This window comes from Rhincodon typus, chromosome 5, assembly GCF_021869965.1.
Source record: "Rhincodon typus isolate 14 chromosome 5, sRhiTyp1.1, whole genome shotgun sequence".
Classification (NCBI taxonomy): domain Eukaryota; kingdom Metazoa; phylum Chordata; class Chondrichthyes; order Orectolobiformes; family Rhincodontidae; genus Rhincodon; species Rhincodon typus.
In genome coordinates this window covers 59479072-59499628 of record NC_063336.1, presented here as the reverse complement: position 1 = coordinate 59499628, position 20557 = coordinate 59479072, and the positions used below count along the sequence as shown (strand labels likewise).

Below are 20557 nucleotides of genomic sequence, written 5' to 3'. Positions count from 1 at the left end.
AAATATCTCCAAGCTGTTACTGAAGCAATTTGTGCCAGATCACACCTGGGATATAAGTTTCAACCTGTGAGCTACAACTGAAATTGAGATTATAATGAAAGTTCTGGTCAGAACATTAAATAATTTGCTTCAACGAGGGCCCTGATGCCTGATTAAAGTGAATGCTGGGTAAATTATTCTGTTCAGTGTAAACGTGATGGGTGGGTTGTGTGGATAGGCATGAGCTGGCACTAAGTTGATATTAGGGCTGTAAAGGGCAATTGGGAGCATGTGGAGGGGTATAGATTGGTATGAAGGGTATGAGGGGCTATGGAGTTGCTTCTAGGGGCATTGATTGGCATGGAAGGTAAGAAGGTTTATGCAGTTGGGTAAAGGGCATGGATTTGCAAAGGAGCTATAAAGGGCCAAGGGTAGGTGGAAGGGCATAGGTTGGCATAGAGTCTGAGGAGGTACCAGGGTTGGGTACAGAGGCATCAAGTGGCATGGAGGATAAAAAGAGGCAGAGTTTGTGGGGTTTGTTTAGAGGGCAGGAGATGGCCTGGATGGGAAGCATGGAATGTGTAGGGAGAAAGATAGATGGGGTAGGGAGTGGTGGGATTTGTTTTCATTTTATTGCTTTTTTTCAAGACCTCAATACCATGCTGGTGCACTGAGGCAGATATTCCATCTCTGCATCTGGCAACTTCTTCATTCATTCTGGGTTTGCCAGGCATGGCCGACTTGTAATAACAGACACAGAATTGTCATGATGCAGTCAGAAGCCTTTCAGCTCATTGTGTCTGCACCAGCTCTGAGTATTTTGGCTCGGCACCAAACTTCTACCTTTCCCCCATAACTCTGCACACTATTTCTGTTTAAGAAGCCATGTAATGCCTTCTGGAATGTCTCAATTGAATTTTCCTTCCACACACTTCCAAGCACTGCGATGTTAACCTGAACTATTCACTGGGAAATCTTTTTTTTCCTTATCTGGCATTTATTTCTTTTGTATAGTACTTCAAAATAGCATCCTCTGGCTCTTTATCCTTTCTGAGAGCAGGAATGGTATCTGTCCAACTACTCTTTCCAGACCCCTCATGATTTTGAACCTTTTATTAAATCTCCCCTCTGCCTTCTCCTCTCCAAGGAAATCTGTTCCAAATTCTCCATCTAATTGAAGACACCTGAAGCTTCTCATCCCCAGAAGCATCCTTGTAAAAATCTTCAGCACACTCTCCAGAGCGTTCACATCCTTCCTATTGCATTCCACCCAGAACTGTACACAACATTATAGGTAAAGATTGACCTATATCCTACCCAAGTTCACCAATACCTTCCTGATCTCGAACTCAATGCTATTATTAATGAGACCTGTTTATTTTAACAGCTCTCCTTACCTGTCTTATCACATTTTATTGACTTGATGTACATAACACATCGATACCTCTGTTCCTGAACACCTTTTGGAATTGTACCTTTTTATTTTATACTGTCTCTCCATGTTCTTTGTACCGAAATGTATTACTTCAAAGTTCAGTTGGTTGGATGGTTGGTTTACGATCCAGAATGATGCCAACCACGTGGGTTCAATGCTCACACTAAGTTTACCATGAAGGATTTGCCTTTTCAACCTGAGGGGTGGTGACCCTCGGGTTAACTCACCTTTCGTCCTCTCTCTACATAGAGAGCAGCCCTATGATCTGGTAAAACTATGGTGACTTTATCTTTATCGCACATTCCTCCATATTGAATTTCAATGGACACATATCGACCCTCTACCAACTTGTCAGAACCTTTTTGAAGTTTTACATGACCCTCTTCATGATTTACAATTCTTCCAAGTTTTATGCTGTTTGAAACTTTGAAAATGTTCTCTTTGCACCAATATTTAGATGATTTATTTTTCTGATTTTTTAAATATACACCAGTAAAAATTACAAACCCAATACTGACCCCCAGGAAACCCCAGTGCAACCATTTCTATAGTGTGGAAAGTAGCTTTTAACCATTATTCTCTGTTTCTTAGCTCAATGTTATATCCATGTTGCTATTGTCCCTTTTATTCCTTACTTACTTTTTACCACAAGTCTGTTGTTTGGCAGTGTATCGAGCACCTTTTTGAAGTTTATGCATATCATGTTATCAGCCTTGCCTTTATCAACTCTCTGTTACCACTTCAAAAGTCTCCAGCAAGTTAGCGAGATACAATCGTCTCTTTGCAAATTCATACTGACTTTTTCTGACTTAACCCACATTTTTTTCAGTGTGACTTTAATAACCATCACAACAGCTATCCAATTTGAGTATTAAAAATGTTTTCTAAAACATGATTAATGTAAGACATTACCAATTGTTCATAAACTCCCACGAGGAGCTCGAACACTTCATCCACTTTACTAACACCTTCCACCCCAACCTTAAGTTCACCTGGACCATCTCTGATACCTCTCTGTCCTTCCTGGACCCCTCTGTCTCCATCTCTGGTAATGACCTGGAAACTGATATCTATTTCAAGCCCACTGACTCCCACAACTACCTAGAATACACCTCCTCTCACCCACCTTCCTGCAAGAATGCTATCCCCTATTCCCAACTCCTTCGCCTCCGCCGCATCTGTTCCCAAGATGAGGCCTTCCACTCCCGGACATCCCAGATGTCCTCGTTTCTCAAGGACTGCAATTTCCCCTCCACAGTGGTCAAATATGCCCTCGACCGCATTTCTTGTGTTTCCTGCACCTCAGCCCACTCACCACCTCCCTGCAATAACAACAAAGACAGAATTTCCCTTGTCCTCACGTATCACCCCATCAACCTCTGGATTCAACGCATCATTCTCCGCCACTTCCACCACCTGCAATCTGACCCCACTACCAAGGATACATTTCCCTCCCCACCCTTATCTGCCTTCCGGAGGGACCGCTCTCTCCGCGACTCCCTCATCTGCTCCACACTCCCCACTAGCCCCACCACCCCCGGCACTTTTCCCTGCAACCGCAGGAAGTGCTACACCTGCCCCAACACCTCCCCCCTCACCTCCATCCCAGGCCCAATAAAACCTTCCACATTAAACAGATGTTCACCTGCACATCCCCAAAGTGGTATATTATATCCACTGTTCCCGATGTGGCCTCCTCAACATCGGGCAAACCAAGCGGAGGCTTGGGGACCGCTTTGTGGAACACCTATGCTCGGTTTGTGACAAACGACAACATCTCCCAGTTGCGAACCACTTCAACTCCCCCTCTCACTCCTTGGACGACATGTCCATCCTGGGCCTCCTCCAGTGCCACAACGATGCCACCCGAAGGCTGGAGGAACAGCACCTCATATTCAGCCTGGGAACCCTGCAGCCCAACAGGCTCAATGTGGACTTTACAAGCTTCAAAATCTCCCCACCCCTGACCTCATCCCAAGACCAGCCCATCTCGTGCCCGCCTCCTTGACCTGTCCGTCTTGCCTCCCATTTACCCACCCCTCCCTCCTCACTGACCAACCCCCAACCAATTCCCTACCTACTAGCCGCATCTCCGCCTCCTTGACCTGTCCATCTTCTCTCACCAATCTGCTCCACTATCCACCTTCTATCATCGCCTTCCCCTCTGTCTATTTATTTCAGAGCCCCCTTCCCCTCCCCCATTTCTGAAGAAGGGTCCAGACCCGAAACGTCAGCTTTCCTGTTCCTCTAATGCCGCCTGGCCTACTGTGTTCATCCAGCTCCACACCTTGTTATCTCAGACTCCAGCATCCACAGTTCCTACTTTCTCACCAATTGTTCATATATGTGGCTATTCCTACCCTGCACAAATGTAAATATGGCTTATTTATATTTGAATATAGTTTAAATTGTAACAGTTTAATTTCTAAACAATTTATAATGACAATGGAAATTGGTATTTGGCAAAAAACCACTGTTAATTATTCAGGATTTGACTCCTTGGCAGAAGAAATCCTATGGGAACAAGCTAGAACTGAAAAATGCTCGCAAATTTTGTTTTCATTTGCTAAAAATGGAACTGAATTTAAATAGAATATAATTTAAAAATAGTACATGAAAAATATGTCCGTTTTAATTACAATACTTGGGGTATCATGCAAATAACAATGTTTGTGAAGTTGGCAGTATTTGAATGGCACCTACTAAGGTGACCAATGTACCTCACACACAAAAAACATGTCTTCAATGAAAGAGTTAAAATGTATTGTTTAGTCGTTTTAAAACCAAGCATGACAAACCCTGTGGGAAATAAAATTAACATGTACAAAACCATCAAAACACCTCTGCCCCATTTAGTTTTTGCGTACGACTACACTCTGGTCTCTTGAGAGCGCTTTCTGCTGCACTTTCATTATTTATGAAAGCAGCAATCCATAACCAATTTTCGTCCCATGTCAACCTTGTTCTATGTATGAGCTGAGGCTCCCAGTCTAAAATATTGGCAATTAATTATATAAACAAAGAAAATGTAAATCTCACTGCCAAGTGACTTTTATAATCAGACTTTTTTTAACTCACCTTTGTTCCTCAAAGCTCGTTCTAAATTCTTTAAACCAAACCTAATTTTCATTTGATAATGGATGCAGATACTCTCTGTATATAGTGTATTCTGACAGCAACATCTTACTTCATGTTCTTAGAAAATGGTTCAGTGATACCTTGCATTAATAGGGATTTATCTCTCAATTAATTGTAATTAAATGTATAATGCCATTGATGATTTACAGTATCTACTTGGATGGAGTACCTACTTCTGCAGGCAAATGGCTGTTACCAGTCTCAAAGTCACAATGCAAACCTACTGTACAAATCCAGTTCAAGCTGGAAGGGCTTTAAATATAACACACATATAAAGTGAATTTCCAAACTGTCTACTGCAATTTTGAGTGAAGAGCACAAAAAAAGTTTGCAACAGTTGGATTAAGCAGTTAGTGTGGAAAAAAAACCGTAGGCATATTGGTGCTGCTGCACAAAATTCACCCCATTTTGCTTCACTTTAGTAAAAGTTGTGGGGTAAATATATTCTGAAATTCCCACGTTGTCTACTCTGGTATATTTTCACTCTGCCAAGAGCATTTTATACACATCATTCATGCCAGTGTTCTATAGTGATGGAATCACATAGTGATTGGGAGTGAGGGTGGTTGGGAGTGTAGTTTAGTGTAGTGTGCATGAGAGAAATTCAGAATCTGAATGAAGAAATTCTAGTCATTCTAAAAGAGAGTAGGACTGAAATTCTATATTTCCCTTTCCTGGGAATAGTGCATGAAGAAAATATTCCAATTTTAATGAAGTTAAATGTCAATTTTATTTACTGTTTGATCTTTTGTGGGTTCTGCTCTTGGGGTCTGCAATTATTTGGATAACTGGAATTGTGCCAGATAGACTGGGCTCCCTGGCCGTTTCTTCATGGGACATTGTAAAAGGCTGCAAATCTTTGTATGAGTGGGCTTCATTATCGTCTCAGAGGCCAGATGTTTTCTGACATTAACAAGCAGATTGTCAACGAGAGAATGAGATCTCCAGCAGATCTAGCAGCAACCAAGATGTAGCAGGCTTATATTTGTATAAAGCTTGAGGCCCAGCGGCAGGATCACAGCAGGGCCCTAGAGTGGTGTTTTACCAATGACCGCCATTAACAGCTGGGACCCCTGTAAAATCGAACACAGCAACCTTCCTCCTAAGCTTCCAAGGTCATCCCTCAGCCTCCAACGCTCCAGGGAAGAAAACTCCAGCTGAGTTAGCCTTTCCCCATAACTCAAACACTCCAGTACTGGGAACATTTTATAAATCTTTTCTGCACCCTCTTAAGTTTAGCAACATCCTTCCAATAGAAGGGTGACCAGAATTGTAAGCAGTATTCTAATTTAATGTAAGGCCACTTAGACTTAGGCATGGTGGCTTAGTGGTTAGCGCTGCTGCCTCACAGCGCCAGGGACCCAGGTTCAATTCCAACCTTGGGCGACTGTCTGTGTGGAGTTTGCACATTCTCCCTGTGTCTGCGTGGGTTTCCTCTGGGTGCTCTGGTTTCCTCCCACAGTCCAAAGATGTTCAGACTAGGTGGACTGGTCATGCTAAATTGCCTGTAGTGTTCAGGGATATGTACATTAGGTGGGTTATATGGGATGGGTCTGGGTGGGATGCTGTGAGGGGCAGTGTGAACTTGTTGTGCTGAAGGGCCTGTTTGCACACTGTAGGGATTCTATGTTAATGTCCTGTACAGCTGCAACATGATGTTCTAACCAATGAAGGCAAGCAGCCAAATGCCTCCTTCACCACCCTGTTGACCTGTGACTTCACTTTGAAGGAACTGTGCACCTGCACTGTTAGGTCTCTTTGTTTGGCAACACTCCCCAGAGGCCTACCATTAACTGTACAAGTCCTGCCCTAGCTAGCCTTACCTAGATGCAACACCTCACATTTATCTAAATTAAACTCCGTTTACCACTCCGTCAGCCCATTGGCATCTGATCAAGGTTCCATTGTACTCTGAGATAATCTTCATGGTCTACTGCACAATTTACTTTGGTGTCACCTGCAAACGTACTAACCATACCTCCTTATTCACATCGACATCATTTATATAAATGATGAAAAGCAGGGGACCAGTACCAATCCTGTGACACACCACTGGTCACAGGCCTCTGGTATGAAAAGCAACCTTCCTCCACCACCCCGTCTCCTACCTTCAAGCCAATTTTGCAACTAATTGGCTAGCTCCTGCATGCACTACCCCACCCTGGATCCTTGTCCCTCAGAATCATATCACAGGTGATAATAATACTTATGCGAGATATTTGTTTAGGATCTCAACCATCTCCTGTAGTTCCAGACATAGATGGACTTTGTTGATCTTTAGGGGCCCCTATTCTCTCCCTCGTTAGTCTTTTGCTCTTCATATATTTATAGTTCTTTGGATTCTCCTTAACTCTATTGCCAAAGCTGTCTTATGTCCCCTTTTTGCCCTCCTGATTTCCTACTAAAGCCTACTCCTTCTGTCCTTGTACTCCTCTAGGGATTCACTTGATTGCAGCTGTCTATACCAGACATATGCCTCCTTTCTCTTAACCAGACTAGACACAGACTGAATGCTCCCTTTACAGGTTTCTACCGATTTCACAATCTATCATCAGCAAAGTGTCAACTGCCTGTCAAATCCAGTTGAGTGACAGTTCCAACTGGTTATACAGTCATTGAGTCATACAGCACAGAAGAAGACCTTCGGCCCATCAGGTCTGTGCCAAGCTATCAACACTAATCTCACTTTTCAGCACTTGGCCCATCATCTTGAATGTTATTTCAAGTATGCATCCACATACTTTATTAAGGCATGTGAGGATGTGAATACAAAATGCTTATTTTCATGAAGGATTAAACAGTTGAAGGAACTTAAATGTAGTGAGTTGGCTTTTATCAATAGAAGTGTTTTGTTTTAAAAATAATCACAGAACATCAATTTACATAAACTTGGCAAGAGTCCTCAGGTTTGCTCATGGTGGAAACTGGGCGAGTTAGCATGGAGGGAGAAAGACAAAGGGTTATGTATAGAGAAAATATGCTTGCATTAGTTGGCACTAAATTGGAATTAAGGTTTAAAAAAGGTGTGTGAGGACATAGGTTGGCATAGAGAGAATAAGAAGCCATAGAGTTTGGATACAAGGGAATTAGTTGTTATGGAGGGTGTGATGGTCTATGGGGATGTGTGGGAACATGAGGTTGCATTAGTTGGCATGGATAGGGCTTGGGGAATATGCTTTGTTCAAGGGAGTGTGAAAGTTAATAGTTAGAAAGCAGGTTTTTTTTTTGTATTATTACCTTCTCCACAAGACCCAAAGCATCAAAGCCAGTCTTTCATACACAGCCTACCTTACTACTCAGCAGCCTCTGCACTGTTTCCAGAGGCAGCGGTCCACCTTATGACTCTTCGAATGAAAATCTGAACATCTGGGCACTTTCTCCTGAGTCAGAAATTTTCTGAACTCTGTGCTCCTAACTCGGGAGCCAGGGTTCAGGCCTGTCATTCATGTGCAGTTCTACAGTAGGTTTGAAAGAATATTTGAAAACTGATCAAAGGCATCCACCTCACGTCCAGGACACTGCTTCAATACCACAAGGAATTTAGCTATCTAACACTTTTAGCAAAAATAGGGATTATTAATAGCTATTAATCCTTTACATGAAAACTTGCCATATTATTTACCCCCATATCACATCAAGCACTGTCATTCTGTTTTGTATCTGCTGACACGTTAATGAATAATGGAAATAAAACCCATCCTCCTCTTGCTTATGGCTGAACTAACTGCAGCTACTGTTTCATTTACAACAAACAAGTATAACATTTTTCTGTAACTCGGCTGCACTGGAAATGCTTTGCAGTCTTTTCCTTACCATCATATGACACCCTTGCGCTGTGACACCTTTCATTCTACCCTTTTCTTGTTCAATGACACATATCAGTATACCTCACAATAAAACCCCATTTCTTAATTAATGATTCTATCCCTCTCCCTGGCAACAGTTGGAGGTTAACCCAGTCTATTCACAAATGTGATATCATGTTTGACCCTGAAATGAGCTTTTGATCTCTTATTCTCCCACATTCTACACCTCTGCTGTCCATGTTCAATTCAGACCAAGTCCTATTAACGTATCACATCTTTGTTTGTTGACATAAATTCCTAATCAATCAACATTTTGAATTTAAGATTCTTATCTTTATTTTCCAATCCCTCTACGACCTCAACACCCCCAATCTCTCAGTAATTTCCTCCAGGCCTGCAACCTTCTGAAATAATTGTATTCCTTTAATTCTGGTTTCTTGAAAATTCCTGATTTCAGGCACATCATTGTTTCAGTTGTTCAGATCTCAATCTCTGGATTTCCCTCCTAACACTTCTCCACCCCACTTTCCTCCTTTAAAGCTTGCTTTAAAACCCACCCTTTGAGCAAGATTTTGATCATCAGACCTTCTAACTTCTTATGTGACTTCATGTCAGATTTTCTTTTATTCATGTCAGATTTTGTTTTATGATGCTGCTGTGAAGTGCCTTGAGACATTAAAAGCATTATAAAAACATCAGTTGTTGTCACTGTTATTGAGTTGCACATTCTATTTGCACATCACTCTTTATCACTCCACCAAAATATGAAAACTATTCTGACTCCATAAAACAATTGTCAAAACACATATGTTCACATAAATTTTATGTAATTATACTTTGAAGCAATAATTGGTTTGTAATGTCAGAAAGTGATAAATTAGTTGTCTTGGTTTTTAATAGACTGCCATGTGTCAAGTTCAACATAAAATACTTGAGACCAGTGTATCATTGCATTCTTGCAGAAAATGCAAAATTTGAACATTTTTATTAGAAACATTTGGGTTTAAATTCAGGTTGTTGGAAATATTATTTTATTATTTTGTTAGTTTGTGTTTGACTGCAGGGAAGTATTTTTAACTCACCAAAAGTATAAATATTTCTCTGTCTAGTAAAAGCTTGCTGCCAGGACAACTTAAACTATTACAGCTCAACTGTTGCAATAATATTTAATTTGATCAGACTATTAATGAACAATGAATAATGAACATTCTAGTGCCATTTGTGCTGGAATAAATAACTTGAAATTTGCTCTCGGCTCTTAACTCAAAGCAAATTATCCTAGAAGTATATTCAGTATTCAGGAGCATAATTGCATAAAGGTAGACTTTTTGATTTTCTTCATCTTTACTATCTTGAGTACTTACAGCTGTCCTCTTCTTCAGCAACAATTTTGATCACGTAACAGGCATAAACAAATCCAAGAAGCTAGGAAAGAAACAAAACATTCATCACTGACAACTACAACAGCTAAAACAAAATGAAAAAAAAATCATTAAGCAGTTACAAAACACAAGCACTGAACCCTCAATCGGAGGATCTAAAGTTCAAATCTTATCTCACGCAGTGATTTCATTCCCCACCTGCTAAAATAGTTTCCCTAGTTATTTAGCATATTGCCGTAACAAATGGCTTTGTTCGATTAGAATTTGGCAAAAGAATCCTTGTTTTAACAACAAGTTCAAAGGAAGTGAAAATAAGACCAGAAATGCAGATATGCAACATATACACAAGCATGTTTGCTTATGGCAATAGTAACCTCAACAGAGGCACAGGCAAACTCAGCTTCCTCCCTCAAAAGGTGCATTTTGTTTCAATAAGAGCTCACTATAGCACTACTTGAGAGAAATTATAAACTCATCATATGAGGAATCACAAATGAGAAGCTGTGCTTTGTAACTGTTCGATGCTGCGTAGTTTTCAAAAGCTGTCCTGGCTGTTGTGTTCAGAGATAGTAGGAACTGCCAATGCTGGACAATCTGAGATAACAAGGTGTAGAGCTGGATGAACACGGCAGGCCAAGCAGCATCAGAGGAGCAGGAAAGCTGACATTTCGGGTTTGGACCCTTCTTCATTTCTGAAGAAGGGTCCAGACCCGAAACATCAGCTTTCCTGCTCCTCTGATGCTGCTTGGGCCGCTGTGTTCATCCAGCTCTACCCCTTGTTATCTCAGGCTGTTGTGTTCTTGTTTTTCCACACCCTCCATTTGTTTGTTGCTGTCCCTGAATAGATCAGAAGCAAGATAATATATCCAGTGACAAGTTAATACAGTTCACCAATGGTAGATTGCAAATTGATATCTTAATATATAGAAATCAAATCTCATTTAAAGATCTTCCGTACCCAGGAGTGCCCAAAAGTATGCCACAAAACCTGGCAGTTCAGATCTTGGATTGCAGGGATTTCAGCCCTTTATACACTCATTTCAATGCATCAACTTCTCTTTCACAATGTGGATCTTAAGATTTTAAATAGACTGTTTCCTCATTGGGCGATAAATCTAAAGTGAGTACTTTGCAATCTGATTCTATCAGTCATTTAAGATATGTGCAAATAAATGGGACATTGATTTGATCTTTCTAAGCATTTCCCAAGACTCCACTATACACACCTAAGCAGCTGACTAACACTAGAAGCACAGACATCTCTGCAGTGTGTTCAACTTATTTATGTTATTTTTCATTGAAGAGAAGCCACAACAATAGACTCAGAATCGATCAAAGCATTGTAAGCATTAGCAAAAAAAAACAAAATTGAAAGTGACATTAATCATCAAAATGTTCAGACATCATTTATTAGTTTAAATGGGGTAGCACAACTAATTAGAGACAAATGAAGACAGTTGTGAGAGATGATATAGGCTCAGACGATGTAGTATCTGTTTAAGCGGAAGGAAAAACAGCAAGGGAAAGAAGACATTTGGAAGGAAACAGCAAGTGGGGAAATAAGGGCTTCTTTTTCAGGTTGGCAACCCGTGAGCAGTGGGGTTATGGAGGGATTGCCTTATGAGCAAAGGCTAAACAGGTTGGGATTCTATTAACTGCAATGTGATCTCATTGAAACACATAGAATTCTTAAGGGGTTTGACAGGGTAAATGCTGAGAGGATACCCCCTCCGACAGCAGAGTCAAGGACCAGAGAGCCTAGTCTCAGCATAAAAGGGTGCCAATTTAAGACTGAAATAAGGAGGAATTTCTTCACTGAGAGCGTTGTGCAGTGACCATAACTGTACACAATATGTATATTAATGACTGAGAAGAAGGAAGTGAACATCCTCTCGCCAAATTTGCAGATGACACTAAAATAGGTGGAAAGGCAGTTTGTGAAAGGAATATGAAACAGTTTGCAGAGACATATTGTTAGGTTAAGTAAGTAGGCAAATCAAATGTAATGCAGGAAAATGTGAAGTTGTTCATTTTGGACTGGAGAACAAAAGAACAAAATACTACTTAAATAGAGAAAAACTGTTGATAACTATAACACAAAGAGGCTTGGGGTACTTGTACATGAAACACAGAAAGCTAGCACACACAGGTGCAGCAGGTAATCAGGAAGGTTAATGGCCCTTATTTCAAGGGTGTTAGAGTATAAGGGTAGAGAAGTCTTACTGCAACTTTATAAGGCGCTGATGAGACCACATCTGGAGTACTGAGAACAGTTCAGACAACATTCACTAGGATGATCCCGATATGGAGGGATTGCCTTATGAGCAAAGGCTAAACAGGTTGGGATTCTATTAACTGCAATGTGATCTCATTGAAACTCATAGAATTCTTAAGGGGTTTGACAGGGTAAATGCTGAGAGGATACCCTCTCTGACAGCAGAGTCAAGGACCAGAGAGCCTAGTCTCAGAATAAAAGGGTGCCAATTTAAGATTGAAATAAGGAGGAATTTCTTCACTGAGAGGGTTGTGAGTCTTTGGTACTCCTTGCCACAAAAAGCTGTGGGACAAACCCCTTGTGTATGTTCAAGATGAGATAGGTAGATTCTTGATCAGTAGGTGAATCCAGGTTTATGGGGAAAATGCAGAAAAGTGGATGTGCGCAATGTCTGATCAGCCATGATCCAATTGAATGGTGGAGGAGGCTCAAGAGACTTAACCGCCTGTTCCTATTCCCAGTTCTTATGGTCTAATGAGTTTTCTCACATTAATATTTCTTCCTTTAATGCTTTTTGGAGGAATAACAGCAGAACAAATGAAGGAATTACAAACTGACCAGAATGTGCCAAATGGATTCAGTGCACCAGAATCTACAGGCAAATCTGGATGAACCTTTGTCAGAGAAACAGTGCCTCCAGAGTCTCTACTTTTGAAGGAATGCTGTGGCTGAGAAATACCATTGGCTACCAAGTACATTTTCCTTCTTAGCCTTATATTTATGGAAAATTTCCAGCTGCCATGGAGGGAAACACCAATATAAACAGATTATCTATTCATAGATGTCTAAAATAATCACTTCGTTGCTCAGTGAATCAGTTAATTGCTTTTCCCCAAAGACAACTGTCAGCAGCATGAGAAAACTTTTCTGTTTTTAGGTGGTAGGATACTCAATGACTCATAATACGAAAGAATTCTTCACTAAGGGAGAGAGTGAAGTGAAGGATTCTGAGACTAGGGTGCAGAATCTAAATAAAGGAAATTACAATGGTATTTAGACCCCAGCTATTTACTAATATATAAAATGATTTAGATGAGAGAAGTAAATGTAGTATCTCCAATTTGCAGATGTCTGAAAACTGAGTGGGAATAGTGAGATGTGAGGAGGATGCACAGATGCTTCAATGTGTTTTGGAAAAGTTGAGTGAATGTGCATGATGAAGTATAATGTGGATAAATGTGAGATTATCCATTTGGTAGCAAAAGCAGAAAGGTGGTTATTATTTGAACAGAGATAGTTAGGGAAAGGGAAGGTGCAAAGAGATATTCATGTCCTTGTATACCAGCTTCTAAAAGTAAGCAGGCACATGCAGCCAGCAATGAAGAAAGCAAATGGTCTTCAAAGCAAGATGATTTGAGTAGAGGAGCAGGGATTTCTTGCTGCAATTGTACAGGGCTTTTGTGAGGCCACACCCAATGCATTGTGCGCAGTTTAGGTCTCTTTTACTGAGGAGGGATGTTTGGCTGTGGACGGAATATAATAAAAATTTACCAAACTGATTCCTGGGATGGCAGGACTGATGTATGAAGAGAGACTAGATCAGTTAGGGCTACATTTACTGAAGTTTAGAAAAATGAGTTGCATCTCATAGAAACCTGTAAAATTCTAACAGGACTAGAAAGGGTAACTAGACGATGATGTTCCCAATGAATCCTGATAGTGAATAACGGTATCCATGGTTCATGCAGGGATGTTGTGATGAAGCCATAGGTAGATGAAGGCTTGGAGATGCAAATAGTGAGCCGTCGCTGCCAGGTAACTGTTCAGACTTTCATGCTGGTACTTGGGTTGCCCAATTTTTTGAAGCAGGAGAATTGGAAGCTACGTAGAAATGAGGTGGGCTGGGCTATTAACCAGATAGAAATGCATAGAAGTAAGGTCATCGCTCATTAGTGAGATTCTGAACTCATCATTTAAGTCTTCTGGAGGAATGTCTTTCTTGACATCAAGGTTCTGAGTTTTTCTGGCCGTATTTTCCCAACTTTCTTACCATCGTTCACTTTGCTCAATGATGCAGAAAATTCCGCCGATATATCTGACTCCTGACACAAACCTACCTCCAACCCACCTTCTTCCAGTTTTAAGGGTGTAGAACAAACAGCTAATGTTAGCCAAGGATGCATGCTGACAATTTAAATATAATATAAACAAAAACATAATGAAACTGGCAGTCTCATACTGATTCATAATTTAAATTGGACTTTGGCTAGTTGGGCACTTGAAGTATTGGGAATTTTGTCAGGTAAAAAACATAAATTTGTTTATTGATTCATGGGCTGTCAGCATCACTGCCTAAACTAGCACATATTGCCTATCTCTAAACTTTCTTGGAAAGGTAATGGTGAGTTGCCTTATAAAAACACTGCAGCCTTTTGGATTAAGGGACACCCAGAGTGCTGTGTGATGTAAGGTGTGTGATTTATACACATTAATAGAAGTTGTTTTAATGTTTGGATTCTAAACTAGTGGTGAGTGGCTTTGGGTCTATTGTGTCTGAAGGGGTTAATAATTAACTCATCAACCTTTCTGAATCCATGATTTTTAAACTAGCATGTGTCAGAGAGCAGGTGACTGGATGTCCTTCTCAAGTGATAACGTGAGTTTATTTATGTTTTGACAGTTTTACAGTCAGAGAAAGTTAGACTTTGTTATGGTTTTGTCATAACTGAACGGCTTGCTGGACTATTTTGGCAGCAACTAAGAGTCAACCACATTGCTGTTCATCTGATATCACATTTAGGCGAGACCAGGTATGGATTCAGATTTCTTTCCCTGATGGGTATCAGTGGAGCAAATGGATTTTTATGACAATTGACAATGTTTACATGGCCAACATTAGACAAGCTCTAATTCCAGATTTTATTGAATTGTAGTTTGAATGATTGAGTAACTAATTGCATTTCCACTCACCTGGTGAATTCAGTGTTCCTGCCTTGCAGAAATACCCATTTAGATATCCCACCTCAACCCTCTGCTTTCTTCACTACAACCCCATCCCGCCAGTACATTCATTTCCAAGTATTAATGTTTTCTTACTGCCTTTTCCCTCTAACTACCTTCCAATGCACATCCTTCATTGGCTTTCAATCCCCATCCACCAAAGCCTCCATTCCCTGCCTGCCTCTTCTTTGTGGCCCAAATTTGGCCTGGTACTGAACATACAACCCTATATCTTCACCATCTCCAAGTCCTGTTACTTCTACCTCTTTAATATCACCTACCTTCACCACAGCCTCAGTTCATCTGCTTGTGAAATCCTCATTCATATTGTCTCTAGATTTGACTATCCTAGGCATACTGGACTTAGGATCTGGCTAGCCTATATCCTCTAATCCCAATAAACTTCAGTTTATCCCTACATCTGCTGCAATTATCCTCGCCTGTATCAAGTACTATTTAACTATCAATTCCGTTAAAGCTTATCTACAGTGGAACCTGTCAAGTAAATTCCCAAATTAAAACAAAGTCATCTTCTATCCAAATCACTTCATGGCTTGTCCTATCTTTATCTTTACTCACATATTCAGATGGGATGCATGCTTTTTTTGACATTTCATTTAATACAGAATTCATCAAATGTGTTTCATTGATTTGCATACCAGCTGGGACCAATAAGTAACAAAGTAAGCTGCAAGATAATAGCAGTCTAAACACCTACTGCACCCAGTCCTTTTCTATAATTTTTAATTCATTTTCTGTCATGAGGTGTTCTATCTGCAAAATGTATACACTGACTTAAATGGATTAATTTGTTATACTAAACCACAAGTATCCAAATAAAGGTTTACAAGACTTCATCATTAAAAGCCCAGCCTGAAAATGCAGTATGTGCTGTCAAATCAGATATAATTGCTGTACCTCAGCTTTGTCAAAGGACAATAGAAAATCAATTTTCATCACTAAGAAACTGCAGGAGGTGATGTGATGTATGCGACACTTTGTAATGTCAAATGACATTTCATTTCCAAGGTTCTTGATTGGTGTTAGAAACCATTACTTGTTCTAATCAAAATAAATTACGTTATGCATTTCCTGGATGAGTGCATTTTGGAGCACAATCTGAAGAAATATAAATACATAGCTCATTTTAAGTGATAAAAAAGATAAAAGAGGCACGTAAATTTTAGAATATCACATAAGAGTAGCAGATATAGTGAAGCACATTTAACAAAATGTATTTTACAGCTGAAGTGCCATCTATTCCTCATACAGTATAATTCATTGGCCTGACAGAATTGTGCACTGTTTTACTTTTCAAGATCAAAACATTAATAACAGGGCACAAAATAAATAAAATCTACAGCGTTGTGTTTGTTCTTTAAGTGTCTGTATGAGAAAATACTTCGCTTATAAAATGTGATTAATTGACAGAATCCCAAGAATTATTCATTTCCTTTGACATTCTGTAACCAGAAAGCAAAGCAGAAGTATAAACTGATACATCCTATAGTTGGCATATTGTTTTTCCAACTTAATTCTCCAAATCAGAATAAAATAATTAAATAATTTAAAGTTGAGAAAAAGCTCATATAAGTTGTTAGATAATATGTTTTTAACATTTTATGTTATTCTGGGAATATAAATATTTGAGATAAATGATTGTTATCCTCAATTTCTCTTAAAATAAAAATAAAACTAATGGAATTAATTTGTCACATAGCTGCCATTTTCCAATAAAAATCTATCTGTATTAAAGAGAACAAATTTCATTGATGGCTGCTTATTAACAGCTCAAATTGCTGTGCTGAAATGGTTCAGATTGCAAACAGCTATGTTTTACATTATAGCATCATGAACTCAAATAAAGAAAAGAACATTTTTCCATTGGTTGAAGTATTTTAAAAACATAAGGCTGGAGCAGGAATTCTCACAGCATAATTAGTTGGAATTTTTTCTGCTGTCTTCAGCCCAAAGTATCATTGCTCTACAAGTAACTGGGAGTGCAAACTGAAAATGCTGCTGTCAACTCAACAGGGAATCTGGGTCCATAGTGAATGACAGGCCCTAGGCATCAGACACAGGGACTGAGGTGTACATTTATTCTGTGCCAATTCAAATGTGATACAGTTAGAATGCAAACCTCATGACTCCTGCTCACTATTAGTGGTGTGCTGACCAGTGCTAACCACATTGCTGAGTAGCTGCAAGCCTCAAGAAAGGAGTTAAATTACTTGCAGAACAATGGAAGACCTGGAGCAAGCAACAGAAATGACATGATAGAGCAGGCGGCTTGCTCCATGTTCTCAGCATACAAGAGACTTTGGAGGTGGGAGTGTACAGGAAGAGAGAGGTTCTCTTCAGTATGGGGAGTACTTGGTACTTGAAAGTAATGATGTGAAGGAAGCTGGAAGAGATGGAAGTATACGGACAATATTTGGGTTGCAAAGGGTTTATCATGTGCCTTCTTGGAACTGAAAAGTCAAAGTTGGTTGCAGGTTACTTACTGTTTCCAAAAAGTCATATGACTTTGTACAGAGAAAGTATGCAAAGCTTTTAGCAGAGTAAAGAGTTTCCTTACATTCATTGCCAGACAAACTAGATTCGAAGAGGCATGTGCTGAAGGGTACCTAGCAATAGCCTCTGGACTGGTGTTGCTATTTCTCTGGTATACTTGGGGTATCAATTAATAGCAAAACATTCAAGCTGGAGAAAGCCAGACTCTGACTCTCCGAAGTATTAAGCAGACTACCCTAATGTAGGACCAGCTGAAAAATGTCTTTCTCTCTCTGTTGAAATGTTGTGGGAATGTGATAAAGTCAAATACCAGATTGCTAACTGATTCCCACCTGATTTTAAGTCTGATTTGAAAATATCATTATTCTACAAGCTGACAGCATTTCAATCACATCATCAGGAAATAGACCAGATTGTGATATGTGTTCCCACTTTATCATTTGAATTTTGACTCTTGGTATACTGCGGTGTTTTTCCCTTTAGTTTCTTTTATGAACACATAGCAGTTCTGCAGAGCTGTATTGTTTTGTTTGTCATGTGAATGTGTTTGTTTGGGATTAAGGTGTAATTTAATTGTTAACTAGTTTTGAACCTATTGTAAGAACAAGTTTACTTCTAATAAAGGTGTTATTCAGTTGATTACAGAAGTCTGATGGTCATTTCTTTTATACTAGATAGTAGTACAAAGAAAAACAAATTGACTATTTTGAAGATTAAATAAAACATTTGTACTCTGATGTGGCTCAGGAATTGTGAGTCTTTGTCAGCACACTTCTATTATAGAAGTGACTGGAGTCTCTCGAGAAACACAGAATTAGCTTTATTGTTACATGTACTCACGTGAGTACAGTGGAAAGTGAAAAGTTTACAAGTCACCACTTCTGGCATCATCTTAAGTACAAATTACCCAGGTAAGATGCTTAAGTACAAAGACAAAAAGGGGAAAGAAATGAAAAAAATAACAAAATAAAAAGTGCAGCAATAAATTAGAAAGATGAGAAATAAGAGTTCAGAATAACTTCCAACCCTGACCCTGAGAGTCTTCACCTCAAGGCCCGGAGTCAAGTCTATGCTGAGGCTGGGAGTTCACACCGAGGCCGGGAGTTCACACCGAGGCCGGGAGTTCACACCGAGGCCGGGAGTTCACACTGTGACAGGGAGTTCACACTGGCTTTCACCCCAGACATTGCCAATGCCACCCCAGAACGTGAAGTAAAAAAACGGAAAAAAACACGCGAAAAGGGGGAGAAAAAGAAAAGAAATGGCTAGAACAGTTGCAATGCTAACATTGTAGCTCCAATAAGGATTTGGATGCAATACCGAAGTAAGTTTAATGACCTCACTCAGAGGATCGAGATCAGTGAATGCATCCTTGGATGTTTATGCTTATAGTTTCACACACACTGCTCTATTCATAGAGCTTTCATCATTCACCCATGAACAATCCACGTGAACTGAATTCTCACACCTCACCCTGCACCCACACACTGACTTCTCACAGCTTTCACATACGGAGACATATTCAGCCACAGCTGGTACATCACCTAAATATGTTGCATCATATTCATTGATACATTTCCCTCTTTCCTGCTGGACAAGGTAACCCATAATAGATGGCAGCACAGCCAGCAGTTGGCACAACTTCATGTCCTCATAACTATGGAGAAGACCATATTGAGAATAACTAGAGTACTGTAACTAAGACAATGACAGGCAGAAAGTATTGTAGATGACAGTATGTTTCTGCATTATCACCTTCTCAACCCCACTTCACCCTCATCTTGCAATAGGTTATAATATACAAGCTGCAAATGGTCTAACTGTGCAACTCTTGTTCCTCCCTCCAACTCCCAGTTCCCATCTCTCCCAACACTCTTTCACTCTAATCCTGTATCAGGTCATTTATGCTTTCAGATACCAAACACATATTTCCTGGCCAGCCAGTAGTATGGAAGACTGGCGGCCTAGAAGGAGAACAAACTGAGAGAAAAAGAACCATCATTTTGTCTCACACTCAGAGGCCCTGCACTAACTTCAGAGAGCAGCATAGTTGTGATCAGCATGCAGTTAGTCACTTGTCATAAGGCAGCTGTAGCCCTGTCAGGGTGAAAGGTTTGTGCACATGCTAACTTCACAGACAGTGTCACTGCATAGGAGTTCTGCTTTAGAAGATCAGATGAGGAACTAAGTGTTGTGGCATTTTGAAAAAGGCTTGCAGACATTAACACAGAGATGCTTGGGCACGAGCAGGTACACCACACAGCCTGCTGTCCCTGTCAAAGAACAGAGAAAATTTTGGTTCTGACTTGATGCCAGGCCTTCATACAGCATGATGTGCTCAGTGTAGTCACACAGCAACTGCATATTGACTGAATGGTAAACTTAGCACCCTGAGGAGGATCACTATTTGAGAAAAGCCATTTTTCACCAAAAAGGCAGTGAAATGCCCTCTCCAGGCATATAGAGCCTCTACCACCATTGTTATTGGTCAGAAATCACACGACACCAGGTTACAGCCCAACAGGTTTATTTGAAATCGCAAAGTTTCAGAGCCTCAGTCCTTCTTCAGGTGTTAGTAAGAGAGGTAGTATCAGACACAATTTATAAGTAAAAGATCAAAGGTTCATACCATTGATGAGGACGTACTAAACAAACCTAAGATCCTGGTAAATCTTTAATCAGTCAGAAGGCTCTAATTGATAAATACGTATACGTAAAACCCAGAATTCCTTTCAACTCACAGTTCTGAGAGAACTAAAGGATTTATCAGTGTAAAAAAGAGCAGACATTTTAAGACAGACAATGCATGTTAGGTGTGAGGCCTTGTTTAGTATTTGTTTGTGTTCTTGTTTGGAGTCAGGCTGGTTTTATTTCTAAAATAGGAATTTATAAAACGCCATATTGACTGACTGTGTACAAATTTTGGACTTTTTGGACAAAATAAAATGTATCTGCAATTACAAATTCACCTCATAGATTCATATGTGTGTGCTTGTGTGCGCGCGCGTGTGTGTGTGTGTGTGAGAGAGAAGGGGTGAAAGTGTGTGGGGGGAGAGAGAGAGAGTGAGTGTGTGTGTGTTGGGGGGGG

At 40.0% G+C, this 20557-nt stretch overlaps 1 protein-coding gene across 2 annotated transcripts in view; it reads right to left on the bottom strand.

Annotated features, from left to right (window-relative positions):
* nkain2 (sodium/potassium transporting ATPase interacting 2) overlaps positions 1-20557 on the bottom strand; it is a 507020-nt gene that overhangs the window by 28314 nt on the left and 458149 nt on the right. For both annotated transcript variants that reach the window (XM_048597243.1, XM_048597244.1), the window contains exon 5: positions 9723-9783. In XM_048597243.1, the coding sequence (XP_048453200.1) occupies positions 9723-9783 (61 nt within the window). The remainder of the gene's footprint in view (positions 1-9722; positions 9784-20557) is intronic.